A 16,713-nucleotide genomic window follows, 5' to 3' on the forward strand; every position below is an offset into this window, starting at 1 on the left:
TGACACTCAGCAGATCCCACCTGGACTCCAACAGACACTGCAATTATGAAAGCACTTGCCCTTCTAAAGGAACCTATATAATTAATTCCTAATGGACTCAAGTGATATTGAGCTCAGTGTAAAACAGAGGCGTGAACCTAAAGATCTGCTCAGTTGTACTGAACGAAAAGAAGAGCTTTAGATACGTAAATCTTTACTTGAAGGGAAATAAAGGCAAACAGAACTTTAGGCAACTATAGTTAATATAATTGTTTCCAGTTTATTATGTGACACTGTCTATAAAAACATTATGTAAAGAACATGTGAAAATATAACCTTGATATATTTAATATTGACTGAGTAGGGCTGACACAGTTATGAAATTTGGCTGATGGTTAATTGCCTAATACATTTTGACGATTATGACAATTGCCTGTTTTTGGGCTTTGCCGGTTATAACGATTAATTGACTATTTTATTGCTTTGACATTTAATTCTAATACATTGTGTTTGTTCATAAATTAATTTTAATTTTTTTTTAATTAAATATTTTGCGAGGATTACTTAGCAGTGAATATTAATACACATAACACATTTTTCAAAGGAATTATTTAATGATAAAGGTTCATACTGCTTATCATTTCTATAAATGCTGTTTTTTACATGGTATTAAATGGTTTTGCAATGTATCACATTACACTGTCAGCTAAGGAACGCCTAATACCGTCTCGTTTATACAGGCGCTACAGCTCCCCCTTCTGCTTTTTAGAGAGTTGTGCAATCATTGAGGTGATTTAAATCATCGCGATGAGGTCAAACAATTGCGCTGAGACGATTATTTAATAATTGTGACAGCCCTATGACTTAGTAAGGTCATTTTAAAGATTAAAATTAAATTTAAATCTATATTTTAAATCAAACTTAGAGTCTGTATTTTACAACCAGGGTTGCATATAATGATGGGACGATTACCGGTTTCACGATCAACCACGATATAACGTCCTGATGGTTAGTATTATTGTTTAAAATTTAATTACCATTATAACCGTGTTTGATTACCGTGATTTTGAAAACTCGCTGTAAATCCTGTCCAGCCAGAATCAATTTGACGCAGGCACGCACATGCACCATAGTTATTTGCACAAGAAGGCATTTAAAGGATAATGTATTGTATTCATTCACAGTAAACTTTTTAGACAGATTTATTTTTTTACCACAGAAATAATTTCAGGGACATAAATATTGAATTGTGATTTTCAAAAATAAAACTTGTTAATGTTTTTAGTGTGTGTATCAGTTCTTTTTGAACATTTCCATCTCATTTTAACAAAACTATGATATTATTGATAACCGCGATAGCTTTGGTCACTATAATCATGATATGAAATTTTCAAACCGTCCCATCCCTAGTTGCATATAAGCTTTTTGTGCATGCAATTTGTATAAAATAATTCAGTAATGACAAAAACTACACAAATAATGATATAATCATAACAATTCATTGGTTAACAGGTGTGTCCCCCCATGTAAAGGCAGCCAGCATGGTTAAAAATATTTTAAAAACAGATGTTGACATGTTACCAGGCAAAATTTAATATCCCCTGCTGTTTAAGTACAACTCAATATACTGCTTGAGGGATTTTATCACCTGTGCTATTTCATCAGAAGCACTACAATACTAAATACACAAGCGTTTTAAAGTCATATTTATCTTTGTCCACTGGGCTCAGACAAAGCAACTTTTTAAAATGATCTTTCTCTTAATGTAGTTTACATGTTTGAGCGGATGTGCTGGCCAAAAAAATCCCTGCATTTCTTAACCATCTGCGTTCACGACCAGAACTCACAACAAACTGAAAACATCAGGCAAATGTCTCTGTGGATAAAAATGCATTGTAAAGGTAATTATTATCTTATTCATACTGCATATTTATTTTAAAATTATTTTATTAAAAATAAATATTATTTAATTTAAAAAATATATATTTTAAATACATTGCATACAAAGTAGAGGCCCATAAATAATAAATATATGACCCTGTCTGTGAAATCCCGGCTAAAGTCTTATAATCTAATTTTGAGATTCGGAGCAACAAAGTTTGATTTCACTTTAATTATAATCTTTGACATGGCCAAGTCGATATTAAATATATGTTATAAAGATACAAACTTATATTTTGACAAAATTATATTTACATAATGTAGGATAAATATATTTAAAAATATTTGTGCTGCTCCCTAAAAGTTTGTCTGTTTTCTTTGTTGTTATTTAAATGCTGTATTTGATTAAAGAGCTTAACCAAATCCGACTCTCTCCCAATCACCCTTGCTCTCCGTATCTCACGTTTCCTCCAGATCAGTCATGCTCAATCTTTCTAAAGCGCTGCTGCTTTTTTTTAAAAAAGTTAACTAACTGCTAAAACAATGTTTGCTAAACACTGCTGTGCACAGACAAACAAACTAGTGGCAGGAACAAGTTAGGCCTGATATACGGGCTTCTTCTGTAAGTCCTCTAAGGACTGCACTTTGAGATAAACATCATTAATACACTCCAAAGTACTTAGGGCGACATGGGTGCTACTTTGCTGGGCAGTTTGGTTTACCGTAAGGCAATGAGCTGTGCCGTTCTCCGCGCTGTGTCTGATACATGGCAGATGTTGATGACAAAACCAGCATTTTCATGTTGAGAGTAGAACCCTGCCGCATACTCCAACAATAACAAATATGTACTCAAAGATGGTTTTATCTTAAATTATTTGAAATGTATGTCACTCCGCTAAGATTTATGCGGGATCACGTGCGACGCTAAAGACCAAAGGGAAGAAATTGAGGATAGAGTAAACATAAAAAATATGAAATTGGTTGAGGCCACATTTTTACAGTAATTGTTCGCTTATGGCCAATTGTTTATGAACTTGGCGTGGATTTTTCCAGTTTCCTCCAAATTAGCTCTTAAAAAGTATCCGTCAACATTAGACCCGCACTTACAGCGTGATACATCGTAATGCATAAACAAAGTTAAGGAAATCACATTGATCTCATGTTCTCATCTCTAAAACTCCTGACGTAAGTCATGATTTAAACAAGTACCTGCCAATTTTCTCTGAAGAGAAGCGACAGACCTGCTTTCTGAGATGTCTATCCCCACCTGGTGGTGTTTTCAAGTTCACCCCGATCCTTGCAAACCAAGACAAAAGTTAAGAATTACAGGAACGGGGCCTAGGAAATAAAATCACAGAAGCATGCGCATACAACACGAGATATTCATTGCAAGCAGGCAGATGTCTTTGAAATCTCACTAGAATATGCAATCGTACACGTGTCACCGAGCATATATGAAACTACACAACAGAGCCCGGCAACACAGAGAGTATTAACAATGTTGACCTTGGCTTGGCCTTTGTTAATGATTTGGCCGGGGCTGCCGAATTGATTCGCTAGTGTTTTGCTTTAGCTGTGTATTAATGAACAAAAGCAGAAAGCGCGGCTCGGCTCCCGGCGGACAATGTGGTTCTAAATGGGGGGATTGTATTTGAGTAGAGAGTTTCTCCAGGGCATCAGACCTGAATGGTACAGTAGCATGAGCCCATTTAAAAGTAATTACCACAGCATGTTCCAGGGAACGTGTGTAGTCCTGCCATTTCATATGAATGGTGCAGGAACATGTTACCAAAGCTGACTTTCCACCGGCGTTGTGCGCCGCTACGCCAAGGGAACAGATTTTACATGCGAAACGAGTGACTCATTTCATTTAGAAAAACAAATTAAGTGTACGACAACACAGCCTAATACTACAAGTTAAACAAAAGTGAAAAATTCATAGTGCATGGCCATTTGTGCAAACACATGACACAAGCCTTAATTCAAAACAGGTCTCTGTGAGTCAGAAATTCAGAACCCACCACTACAAAAGTATCATTCACTGTCATGAAACAGTGGATGCATTTAATTGTTTGAACATATAAAAATAAACCACAACAAAGCAACACACGTTTTGTACAAATAAAAACCTGAAATAGTTCCATTGACAAAGATTTATCGGTGTGTTTCAAATCGAAAAGGTGGATACAAGATTTACATCAACTAAAACACTACAATTTATGAGCACAGTAAACCTTGTTAAGAATGTACATAATCTGTTACCAAAATAAAATTCATGGCATGATGGTAGGAATCTTTAAAATAGCTGCTTAATAATAATCATAATAATAATAATAATAATAAACAATAATAATGTAACATTTCCTATTAATGAGCAGTTGCACTTGATCTGATGAAAACAGTAAAGACAAAAATGTTTTTGCTAAGACAAAATGTAGGAACTATTGCCCAAAACTCAATGAGACATATTAATGACAGAATTGTCCTAAGGGGCTCACAGACTGATAAAATATTTAAAACAAAACCTCTTAAGAATTGTACAAGTATAAAAGGCTACAAACATTAATAAATTACATCACTGACACAGATAACACTTCACAAGGTGCTAGTAAAATAACTTTGAAATCCATCAGGGGTATTTTAAGCTTAAACATCAGGCTGGTCGTAGAAACTTTGTCAACGTTGTTTTCCTTCTTCTCCCCCATCATGACTGAATCATAATACACGTGGTTTTATGCATGTAAGGCCATATAAGAATTAATGTTATTTTGTTCTCCAGGCAACACCTTTTGTCTAATGTAACAACAAAACGATGGTTTAAAAAAAAAGTTCAGCGTTTGTGTATCGAACAAAACAATTTAAACGGTAATGACTAGGTCTATATCTTTATATATATATTTTTGTTTGTAATTAGCAAAAACTAGTAAAAATGTTTAATGAAGTATTAAAGAAAAAAGGATACAAAAAGTAGTCATTTAAAAAGCTATGTACAGGCTACATTCTACATACTGTACTGTGAAGCGATATAAATGCATATTTCGTTCTAGGGTAACTGTCTGGTGCTGCCTGTTAAACAAACAGAGGAGAGAAAGTATCCCAATGGCGTGAAATGGATGAGGCTTATCATCAGTGCCGTAGATTCTGTTCATGTAGTGTTGTTGTATGGCTAGTGTTTCGTATCGTAGAACAGAACCGTAATATAAGAGCTACATCGATAAACAATAAAGTGATGCGAAGAAATGATGACATAAAATTAGTAATTGTTAGAATCAACATTTAAAAAATGAAAAACAATCAAATAAAATAAAAAAGATCAATTTAAAAAAATAATTGTTAGAATAACAATGTGTTTTGTTATTGATATGATATGTAATGATTTTTCCCACATAATTTTTATAACATAAATGCTTCCTATATCTGTTAACAAAATAAAAAAAAAACTATACAATTAAAATCAAGAGCTACAGTTGTCTATAGTAGCTGTTCAGATACTTACAGTAACAAATCATGTTTGTGCTTCACTGATGTTTTGTAAGTGCCTTCTGGCTTTCCTCAAACTACCTATGACATGTACAATTATATTAAGTCAATAAATATTATCTGTGATAGTGCTTTGCAAACAGAAAAATACTTACAGTATTTATTCATCCTGTGTAAGTACTGCGTTTAAAAATGCTCAAGTAAATTTCATATGGGGTATATTAAAATCACCCGGGCAGTTATTGAAACTTGTTTAAAAAGACAATGATAAGCCACATCCAAAGCATTAATGAACTTATTGTTTGCAAACCCCTCCGGCCCACCCCCAAAAATGCATGCAGCTGAACACATGCAAGGGATACTTTCTTCACCTTGGAATGACTGCTATGTACTGTATCTTATAATATATAAGCACCCCCTGATAAACTGATAGCCGTAGTAAAACAAGACAGATTCTTCTTACAAAATATTAATAGCAGGTATTCTGTACATTTTTAATATCTGAAAGTTATAAAGTAAAAGAAGAGGCAAAAACCTGTCTGAGCTATGTTCTTCTTAGAAATTGAAAACTTCTGTTTGCGTTCCCGGCTGTGTCAGTTTATACTGCCCTCATCCCGGCTCACTGAGTTAGGGATCAGGTCAGGCTGCTCATAAACACCGGGAGAATGTCCGAGTCTCTGGCTGTCCGTGTTACAGCAGGAGTTTGCCGTTACGATGAATCTTTAAGATTTTTCCTAGTCTCTGTTTGGCCGTCGCCATTCCCTTCTTTAGTCGCTTGGCTGTAGACAGGAGAACCAATTGGAAATGGTTAGCATGTGCAACAACAACAGCGCACACTAAAAGCACTCTCGTATGCGTCAATACGTTATTGAAGCTACAGCTGTGTCAATAAATGATTAAATGTGATTCAAATAAACAATCATCAAAGAAAATCCTCAATAAAGGCGTAGTTTACACAAAAAATACTTCTTTCATTATTTACACACCCTCATGAGGATCTTTCTTTTTCGGTATACATTTCTCACTGCTCTTTTGAGTGCATAATGACTTACAGGGATACCCAAAAATAAAAACTTAAGTCATTTATTAACCCTCATGTCGTTCAAAACCTGTATATAATAAGATATTTTGAGAAATGTCTCAGTGATTTTATGTCCATACAGTGAAAATCAATAGAGACCAGTGTTGTTCAAATGTTCTTCAAAATATCTTATGTGTTTTGCAAATAAAGAAAATCATACATGATTGCAAATACATGAGGATGAGTAAATGATGTAAGAATTTATAATTTTGGCCTTTTAAATTTGTTTCAGGGTCTGAACATAAACAGTTACATGCCACTAATATGCAAAGTAATATTTTTTATCTGAAAAAGCTCTTAATATATAAAAAATATAAATTAATTGAAAGAAATATTTGATATGACAAACAGCATATTTTATTAGTTAAATTTCTATTTATTAATTTTTTTATGGGCGATATGGGCTTTTAAAAATATCTCGAAAATGTAATTTTTGCATCCTGATAACAATAATGATGATGAAAATATAAATACTGTGTATCACCATGAACCACTGATTTTGCTTACAAATAATAGGTGCATAGTCTTGAGAGCCTCAGGATCACAAACACTGATCTAAAAGTAAAACTTACCCATCACCAGAAATACTAAAATACACCAAATAACATAACAGATTAAAAACATTAAGAATTTCAAACACAGCCTTAGCAGAAATAGAAATGTTGCAGATAAGTGACAAATGCAGATGCTATTGCAATGTCGATGCTGAAACAATATATTGTGCAGCCCTGTATAAAAGTAAAAGCCCCTGAAAATAATTTTTTAAGCCACCTCTTCTGTATCAGTATCTTAAAAATGTCTTTTATGATCCACAAAAGAAAGAAAGTCCTAAGTTTTTAAAACATCACACAAGTATGGCTTTCACAGTGATTAAATAATCATGTCATCGCGATTGTTTGACCTAATCGGGTTGATTTCAGATCACCGCAATGATTGCACATCTCTCTAAAAACATAAGGGGGAGCTGCAGCGACGGTATTAACGAGACCGTATCAGACGGCACTCCAGCAATTCCAAATTTAGGGAAGTGAAGGATGCTATTCTTAAGGATCTGTAGGAATTTCTTTTTTTTTTGCAGCCACTATAGACATGTTTGGCTACTATTTAAGAATTTTCAAATTTTTAAATATGTCTTATGGGTATTAATATTTACTGCCAGGTAAACCTTGTAAAAGTTTTTATTTAAATAATGTTTAATACAACAATGTGTGAAAAATATTTCATGAAAAAACACAAATTTATGAGAATTAAACGTCAAAGCAATAAAAAACAGGAAATGAATCGTCATAATCAGCTAAGCCCTAAACAGGCAATTAATAATCATAATCGCCACAATTTCTTAGATAATTAACCATCAGCCAAATTTCGTAATCATGACAGCCCTACGACCCAAGTGAGTAAATTTTCAGTCTTTGAAGCCGTTTAACATGGCTACATGATGTCGCCGACTCACCTTTGGCGTCTGTTGAGTTCCCACGTTCGACCTTTGCTGGTGGGACAGATGATGTGATCTGAGACGACGACGATGACGAAGGTCTTCGCTGGTTGAGGAAGACTCCGGGGGCCATGGGTTGCGAGCTACCGGCAGTCTTGCCTGTCCCAGTGTTGTACTCGTGCTCGGTCTGGTTGCTTTCCGAGTCCGGTGTGGCTTCTGGAGAACTGCTGTCCTGAGAGAGTTTGTGCGGCTCTTCCACCACCATGGGCTTCTTTTTGGTATTCTTCTTCTTTTTCTTGATCTTCTGCTCTTCCTGCACCAAGAACTTGAAGATTTAGCTTCATACAAGTTAATCAGTTATAAACGCATATAGATAGATCACATAAGATCTGGGATGCCGGGAAACAAGAGAGTTTTAATATAAATCCACTAATAATGTCAAATCATATCAGTGGTTGAAGGGTTTTTTTATTGGCACATGGGGATGATATAGTAGGAGTTTAGATTGAATGTATAGTTACTCAAAACTGATTTTTAGGCATGGTTTCTCAGACAGGGTTTATGATAGTGCCAGACTAAAATGCATGTTCGAGCTGCTTTAATTTGAAAACATCTTGCACTAACGTATCTTAACATATCTCAGTGTCATTAGCCTCTTTCACACAGTAATTCTGGTAAATTACCATGAATTTACCAGAATGAATTTACCAGTAAATACAAAAATGTCCTGTTCACACACGCAGTGGCGTTCCGTTATTTTACCAGTAAGGCATCATTCACACATCATTTCAAAATACCGTTAAATTCGTTGAGAAAGCGGAAGTACCTGTAGCACGCGGCGAGCTCAGTGTTGTATTTGTAAACAATCCACGTCGTTCATATCCACGGTCCGTATTTTGCTGTTTTCACGTCAGTCGCGAAGTTGCTCATGACCAAACAACATTGAATGAGACGACGTCAAACCGAAAATGCGTTTTTAACAACACTACTGTTAGGCTTCACAGAGGGTGTGCTAAGGACGTCGGCAATTCGGCGGTAAGCTGTTTTAAACAACTTTGGTGAAGAAATGTGGACGTAAACTTCAGGTGTGCTCAACTTTCAAGCAGCATGTGTGTGGAAACGTCCGTAAACAGTGCGGGGGTAAATGCGTCATCTGTATTAAAACGCTATGATTGGCCCGAAGCTGTCAGCACGGTCTGACGTCGTCCGTTCTAAATGCCGGTAATCCTATAATTTTCGTTCACACATAGCGCTTACCAGTAAATTACTGGTAATCTTACAACCTGTCTTACTGGTAAATTGGGAGCACTGATTTACCGGAAAGGTTCTGTTCACACATGATCTGTTAACTGCAATTTACCAGTAAATTACCAGTAAAGACTGTCTGTGTGAAAGGGACTATTGTTTTTGTCTCAAGATGCATATTGCCTCTAATATAACTAAGGCATATTCTTGGATTAATCTAAAACCTATAAAATATATACCTATAATATTTAATTTACTCATTTGTTTCTCCCTTATTCTGCATTGGACTTCTGTATGGAATTATATTTGTAGTATTATCTGAGATCGGATTTCCCCCAAAATATCCTATTTCCCCCAAAAACATCCCATTGAAAAATGTAACCAAAATACTCTCACCTCCAGAATCGGGAGGTAGAAAATCCCTGTATTTACTTCCACAATAAATATAAATGAGTTAATCAAAATTAAATGATAGAAACGAGAATTACAACCCAAACGTAAAATTAGTTTGACAAAATATTTACTTATTTTAAAGCAGATTAGACACATTATTTATGTGTATTAAATAAACGCAAAGCATTAACCTGATGAGAGAGTTTGGCTGCTGCAGCCGCCAGTCCCGTCTCAATGGACGCCACTCGTGCTCCCTCTCGCGCTGGTCTTTCCTGACGCGGTACAGTCGGTCCGACTCGCGCTGTAATACACAAAACCATGTCATTACATTTACTATACAGTTCCATTCCCACCTGCCGACTTAAAAAAATGGCTTTCCAGTACCTGTTGGGCTATACGGAGTGTCGTCTGTATTTTTCCTCTTTTTCGATCTGGATTTGAAAACGGGGTTATCCTCTTCAGATTCCAGAGATGGATAAACTAGAAAAACAAAATCCATGACATACAAAAACACCATCACAACATTGCTGTGGGTCAGAGGTGTTAACTGCCACAACAACATTACATAATTAAAAAAAGCAAAATGTGCACTTTCTACAGATGACACCATACGTTTATTTCATAGTGTTGGAAGATCATTTTAATACTTGCTGTCGCATAACGCTGTCTAACCAGCCTGTTTTTGCACTTCATAAACTACAATGCTAAGTATTTTCCAATTGGAAAGGATGTTAGCGTGACACAGATGCCTGACAGCTGTTCTCTGCCCTGCCTCAGCCTGAATGTACCTAGCTTCTTTGATCGCAAGGATCACGCAATTTCCAACAATTCAATTATCGAGTCGAAAAAAACTGTTTACAGAAAGAAGGAATGCTTGCGCGTTTGATACAAAGCGCTCTTAATGTGAGTCTGAAAGGGAATGTGCGTGCTTGTAATGACTAATTATGGTATTGGATCAAAAAGCATTTAAAACAACAGTTTAAAACTCATGCTAATGGATTATTAACAGGCTACTAATGGTCTTGCTGTTCTTGGAAGGGGTTCACAAAAAGCTAAAAACGGGACTCACTGGAACCGCTCAGAAAGCCAGGATTTAAAGTTTCCTCAGCTGAGAATAAACATCCCTGTCGTTTGCCTCCAATAAAACCCCCCAAGTCCAAATCAAAGTCTAATCAGAAAATTGATAGAGCAGATTTATATTGTTTTTCTATGCTCCAAGGGCACCTGGGCATTTACACGCCATGAAACATCACTGACAAATTGTCTCGGAGGAACTAATTGGTCTTGATAATAGCGCAAACAAGCTATGCGAGATGAAGGTAAGAAAGAACCGCAATCTGTTCTCCAAATGGGTTCCTAAGCACGGCAGATGAATCTACGGTACAATTCCCATGAACCTACCATAATCAGAATCCTTAAAGCAAGCTTCCAGGTGGTCCTGGTCATCATCGAACATGTCCGAGCTGTCCACGCTGCTGCTCTTTTGCGTTTTCTTGGGTAGGCGTTTGGCTGGCCTCTTACTGTTTGCTCCACCGGCTGTCCCGCTCGGCTTCTTGCTGCCCGTGCCGCCATGGGAGTTGTTCTTAGCTTGGCTGTTGCTCCATGTGGGTTGCAGACATGAGTCTGTTGACTGCAGGTTAGCCATGGACAGCATGCCCTGAATGGCTTCCTGTGTGCTGGGGGATGCAGGTGGCTGACTGTAAGTCCATCAATAAGAAATACACAACACACACACATTACTCCGGGCGTCAATGAGAATGGGAAGCGAATCGAGTTTTAGGGAGTGGGTCCAGCTGATGTGAAGCAGGACAGAAGCTACAACGGTCGAGATGGACACTTGATGCCAGTTTTGATTGGACATGGCGCATTAAACTACGGTCGGTTTCAGTCATGGCATAATAGCTTAGAGACTTCAATATTATTATTTTTATTAATAATGAGACAAATCCAATGGGTGGGACTACTAACCAACATTAAAAATAACGTTTAGTCTGGACGCAAAGTGTAGGGTGAACCGGCGAAGACAAAAGTTAACATACTTATATCTCTATTCACGCATAAACTTATTTCAAGCCCAACCTAGCACAAGCCAACACTTACCTGTTCTCTCTAATACACTGTAAAAAAAGATTTGTTGGTTCAACTTAAAAAAAAAGTTACGTTTTCGTGCTGCTTTAAAATTGAGTTAATTCAACTTAAAAATATTAGTTAATTTAGTAAAAAATATTTTTAAGTTAAATTAAAGGGACATTCCACTTTTTTTGAAAACATGCCCATCTTCCAGCTCCCCCACAGTTAAACACCTGATTCTTACTGTTTTGGCGCTTTCACTTTTAGCATAGCTTAGCACAATCCATTGAATTTGATAGACCATTAGCATCGCGTTAAAATATAACCAAAGAATTTCAATATTTTTTTCTATGTAAAACTTGACTCTTCTGTAGTTACATCGTGTAGTAAGACAATCCCAGCTTTTAATTTTCTGTCGGTCTTAGGACACGATGTAACTACAGAAGAGTCAAGTTTTAAAGAAGGAAACATTTCAAAACTCTTTGGTTATTTTTTAGCGCGATGCTAATGGTCTAATCAGATTCAATGGATTGTGCTAAGCTATGCTAAAAGTGCTAGCACCAGACCCGTAGATCGGCTGAATTGTTTTTAAAAACGGTAAGAATCAAATGTTTAACTCTAGGGGAGCTGGAAAATTAGCATATTTTCAAAAAAAGTGGAATGTCCTTTTAACTCAAAATTTTAAGGCAGTTGTCAAGTTAAACCAACAATTTTTTTTCAGTGCATGTGACCCTGTCTGTGAAATCTGAGCTAAAGTCTTAATCTTCTACATTTTTTTATATTTCACATTGATCTCAATCTGTGACATGACCTTACTTTGTCAATATTACAGATTTCATACATTTTTTTATATTTCACATTGATCTCAATCTGTGACATGACCTTACTTTGTCAATATTACAGATTTCAATGTTATATTTTCACAAAATGCACATCTACTACTTCACATAGCCATTCAAGCTCCCTTTTTTTTAATTTATGTTCATTTTGATCATCATTTCCTCATATAAGTCTCTTTAGCTCTTTTAATTTCAAAAGAAGATCTATGAAGACTATTGTTTCCACATCTGCTCCTGAGCTGGAGGTAACCGGCAGAAAAATAAGGATTTGGCCTGTGCAGATTACCACCTATTAAGTGATTAACTAGTGAGGTGGAACAATGAGTCAGGAGCGTGTTTAATGTGGTCGTAACTGACTGCAGGCATTTCCTACCCACGATCCAGCAGTCATGTGTCGGCTTTAAAAGCAGACAAAAAATAATTTGAGAAATTAACATATTTTCCCCATGCTTTTTTTCTCGATTCGCGTTTGAGCTCATTTGCAGTTTTCAGCGCAGTGGAAATAGACCATCAAAAATGTGCCCAAAACAGCAAACAGCAAAATGAAGAGGAACGGCCTGAAGCAATTGCTGCGTTTGACAAATTAATAGTGCAGAAGGATTAAACAAATAATGCCAGTAGATGTAAACTGCTGACAAAGAACTGTGCAAACCATTACTTTCACCATTGTTCCAAAGACGAAGAAACACCTGCACGGGATCGTTTTATAGCAAACTATAGTTCAGTACATAAGCTTGAAGAATCTGAAAGATGTTTATCATTAAAAACTATGCTAATGTTTATTCTGCTTTTTCACATTACAGATATTTAAATACATTAATATGCAAGATTTATATATTCAAGACTAAAAATTTAATTGTTTGTTTAGTGAAGCCTTTAGGGGTCTCATTTATTAATCGTGCATATGCACAAAACAGGGCTGGAAATGTGAGTACACCGGTTCCCACCCAAAGGTTGTGATCTATAAAAACAAACTTGACGGGAGAATGGGCTTGCTGAGGATGATTCATGTATGCACACTTGCAGGTGATCTGTGATTTATAAAAGGGAATAGTGCTTAAGTCTTAATATTTTTTGGCATATGCCATTTTTGGCTTTTGTGTGTACGTAGACTTTCAGTAAGGATCCTATGCACAGTTTTATAAATGAGACCCCTGGACATTATTTGATTTTCAAGCTTCCTCTGCACTAATGAGATCAGAATTACTCGAAACGGAGATTCATACATCATCTGAAGCTGAATAAGCTTTTCATTGACGTAAAGGATAGGACAATATTTGGCCGAGATACAGTGATTTGAAAATCTGGAATCTGAGGCTGCAAAAAAATCTAAATATTGAGAAAATCGGTTTACAGTTGTCCAAATAAAGTCATTAGCAAAAACGTATTAATAAAGATAATTTGTTTTAATATTTATGGTAGAAATGTACAAAATATCTTTATGTAACATGATCTTTACTTAAATCCTAACGACTTTTAGCATGACAAAAAAACGATAATTTTGGCCCATACAATGTTGTTACCCATTGCTACAAATATACCTGTGCAACTTATGACTGGTTTTGCATTCAAGGGTCACATTTATGCATCTGGTAGATGCTTTTATCCAGTGGCGGCTCGTGGCTTCTCTTCCGAGGGGCGCAAATTCAAAATATGTGTTTTGGGTAATTTATAAAATCTGTATCACATGCGTAACGAATGATTGAAGATGGGCCTTTGAATTATAAGAAAATAATGCACACCCAAGGTGGTAATGCAATTTTTCCGCTTATACCACGGTTACCACAAAAATTGGTCTGGTTGGTTTTTTTAGGACATTTGACAGGTTAGGTGTGCATTTTACAGAAAAATAATCAATCAGAATAAAGCATTCAACAGGCCCGTGAAATAAAACGCTGTTTTGTTTCCAATATATTCACAAAATTCACATATATTCATGTGTAACTTATGGCGCTTTTCCATTGCATAGTACCCCACGGTTTGGTTTAGTTTGGGTCGGGTCAGCTTACTTTTGGGAGCTTTTCCATTGGGATCACTTCGTAGTACCCGATACTTTTTTTCGTACCACCTCGGTTGGGGTTCCAAGCGACCCGAGCTGATACCAAACGTGACGCGTAAACACTGTAGTTCACTGATTGGTCTGAGTGAATCGTCATCGGCGCCGTCATCCTATTATGTAAAATATTAGCTTTAGCTTGCTGCTAGCTTGCGCTGTCTCGAGCAAACATGTTGTCATCTGTGCTCTGTTTTAAGTTTCCAAACACCCGTTTAGCGATTAAAAACATCCACAGGTTGTGAATCAGGAACTCATAAAAGTTTTTTCCAGACTTGCAGTTTGTGGCGGGCTGGCGGCACATTCGCGACGTGCACGTCAGTATTATTTATGCTTTAATGCAACTTCATTGAGGCTCAGCGGAGCGCCGTCGACAGACGCCACGGGGGTTTGAACAGAAACTGTTATGTGAGACAGAGGTAATTATAAACGCGATGTGCAAAGTAAACTTCTATTTGTGGTGGCCAATTTTAATTTTGTGGCGGCACATTCGCGACGTGCACGTCAGTATTATTTATGCTTTAATGCAAATTCATTGAGGCTCAGCGGAGCCGTCCACTGACGCCACGGGTGTTTGAACAGAAACTGTCATGTGAGACATAGGTAGTTATAAACGCGATGTGCAAAGTAAACATCTATTTGTGGTGGCCAATTTAAATTTTGTGGCGGACTGATAAATAAATAAATGTATGGGAATGTACAAGGACGCTCTCTCTTGTATGATGTCACAGCCGTATGCAGCGCAAATATAACGACACGCCTATAATTCCTCCCACTGCGAAGTGATACTAAACTCAATGGAAAAGCTAACCACGCCAAGTGAGGTGAGCTGACCCGACCCAAACTAAACTAAACCGTGGGGTACTATGCAATGGAAAAGCGCCATAACACGTAAAGTTTCAAAAAAAAAAGTTTTACCCTCTTCCTCACACTACACTACATTGAGAACTAAGGGAATGTAAACGTTTGATCAGGATGGTCATTGTAATGTTATTGTGTATGCGTTAGATGGAATTATTAGTGGTGTTACTGGAAGATATGAACAGCAGTCATTATGTACCTGTTGTTACTGTAGTCAATGCCGCCCACTTGTTTGCTGGCCTGTAAGAGGTCCAGAATCCCGGCTGAACTTCCTCCTTTCTTCTTGGACACCTTGGAGTTACGACCTTTGACATCCATCTTTGCCTCTGTGTCTATGTGGAGCGATTCTTCATCTGAAGAATCTGCACTCTGAAAGTAGAATGGATATATATGGCGTAAAACCAAAATGCTGTTTGGCAGAACGCAACGCACAAAAAACGAATGAAAACTTGCTTAGTTTAATAACCTTAAAGCACATTGCTCAGATACTATCAAAATTGGTTATGCTTTTTTTTACCTTTGTGGTTTTTCCTCGACAAGAAAATAACGTCTCATATGTTACAGTGTGTATGTGGGCCTCATGATTAACTCGCTCATTGTAATTGGATTCACTCTGCAGTTATTATCTTCATCAGTTTTGGGGTGATACTTGGCTCCCTACGGCAGCTAGGTCTTTTTGATTTGTGCCGTATGTTAGTTAAGTCGGGGCATTATGGGTGAATTATTGCAAGCCGAAAACATCAGCGCTGCCCTGGTACACAGAAAGCCTGCAGATGCTCTTCTTATGGACGTGAGACTGTTTTAAGTCCATCCATAAGGAATTAATCAGCTACTTTGTGAAATGAAGATTAGAGATTTGGATTTTGCCCAATTTCATCCTGTTTATTATTAATCAGCTTTTAAATGGTTTTACTGATGTCTTGTTACAGAAGTTCACTCAGAAGTGAAAATTATTTTGTTACTTTTCATCTTTATTTATTATGCAGTTATTTTTTTTCTGTGGAACAAAAACGTTTTGAAGAATTCTTGCATAGCTCTTGCCAAACATTTCTTCTTTTTGTTCCAAAGAAAAAAAAATGTTAAAACACAAATTTTGGAATCGTGCGAGTTAAAATTTTTGGGGATTTTTTGGAAAGATGTTTTAAGAGATGGAAATAATGATTGTCTTAAGTAAGCTCACCTTTATGACCGACGGTTGAAACTTTGGCTTTTTCGACGGCTGAATGGGCTCTCTGATGTTTGATAAAACTGTAAAAAAAAATTAGACATTACACATAGCATGAAATTAAAGGGATAGTAAACCCCAAAATAAAAATTCTGTAATCATTTACTCACCCCCAAGCCGTTCCAAACATGTATATATTTAATTATCCTACAGATCTGGAGCCCCACTGAC

The 16,713-nt window shown here is 36.6% G+C and overlaps 1 protein-coding gene across 2 annotated transcripts in view; it reads right to left on the reverse strand.

The window, feature by feature from the left end:
• Positions 1-3,884: 3,884 nt before the first annotated feature.
• phf2 (PHD finger protein 2) overlaps positions 3,885-16,713 on the reverse strand; it is a 39,310-nt gene continuing 26,481 nt past the window's right edge. Inside the window, exons 16-22 of one of the 2 annotated variants that reach the window (XM_055184907.2) lie at positions 16,498-16,565; positions 15,517-15,686; positions 10,896-11,191; positions 9,879-9,974; positions 9,686-9,795; positions 7,875-8,169; positions 3,885-6,119 (exon numbers count right to left, since the gene is read on the reverse strand). In XM_055184907.2, coding sequence (XP_055040882.2) covers positions 6,031-6,119; positions 7,875-8,169; positions 9,686-9,795; positions 9,879-9,974; positions 10,896-11,191; positions 15,517-15,686; positions 16,498-16,565 — 1,124 coding nt within the window. In that variant the 3' untranslated portion in view covers positions 3,885-6,030. The remainder of the gene's footprint in view (positions 6,120-7,874; positions 8,170-9,685; positions 9,796-9,878; positions 9,975-10,895; positions 11,192-15,516; positions 15,687-16,497; positions 16,566-16,713) is intronic. The other variant, XM_055184909.2, reaches the window with a different exon arrangement.

Source organism: Misgurnus anguillicaudatus, chromosome 14 (assembly GCF_027580225.2).
Source record: "Misgurnus anguillicaudatus chromosome 14, ASM2758022v2, whole genome shotgun sequence".
NCBI lineage: Eukaryota > Metazoa > Chordata > Actinopteri > Cypriniformes > Cobitidae > Misgurnus > Misgurnus anguillicaudatus.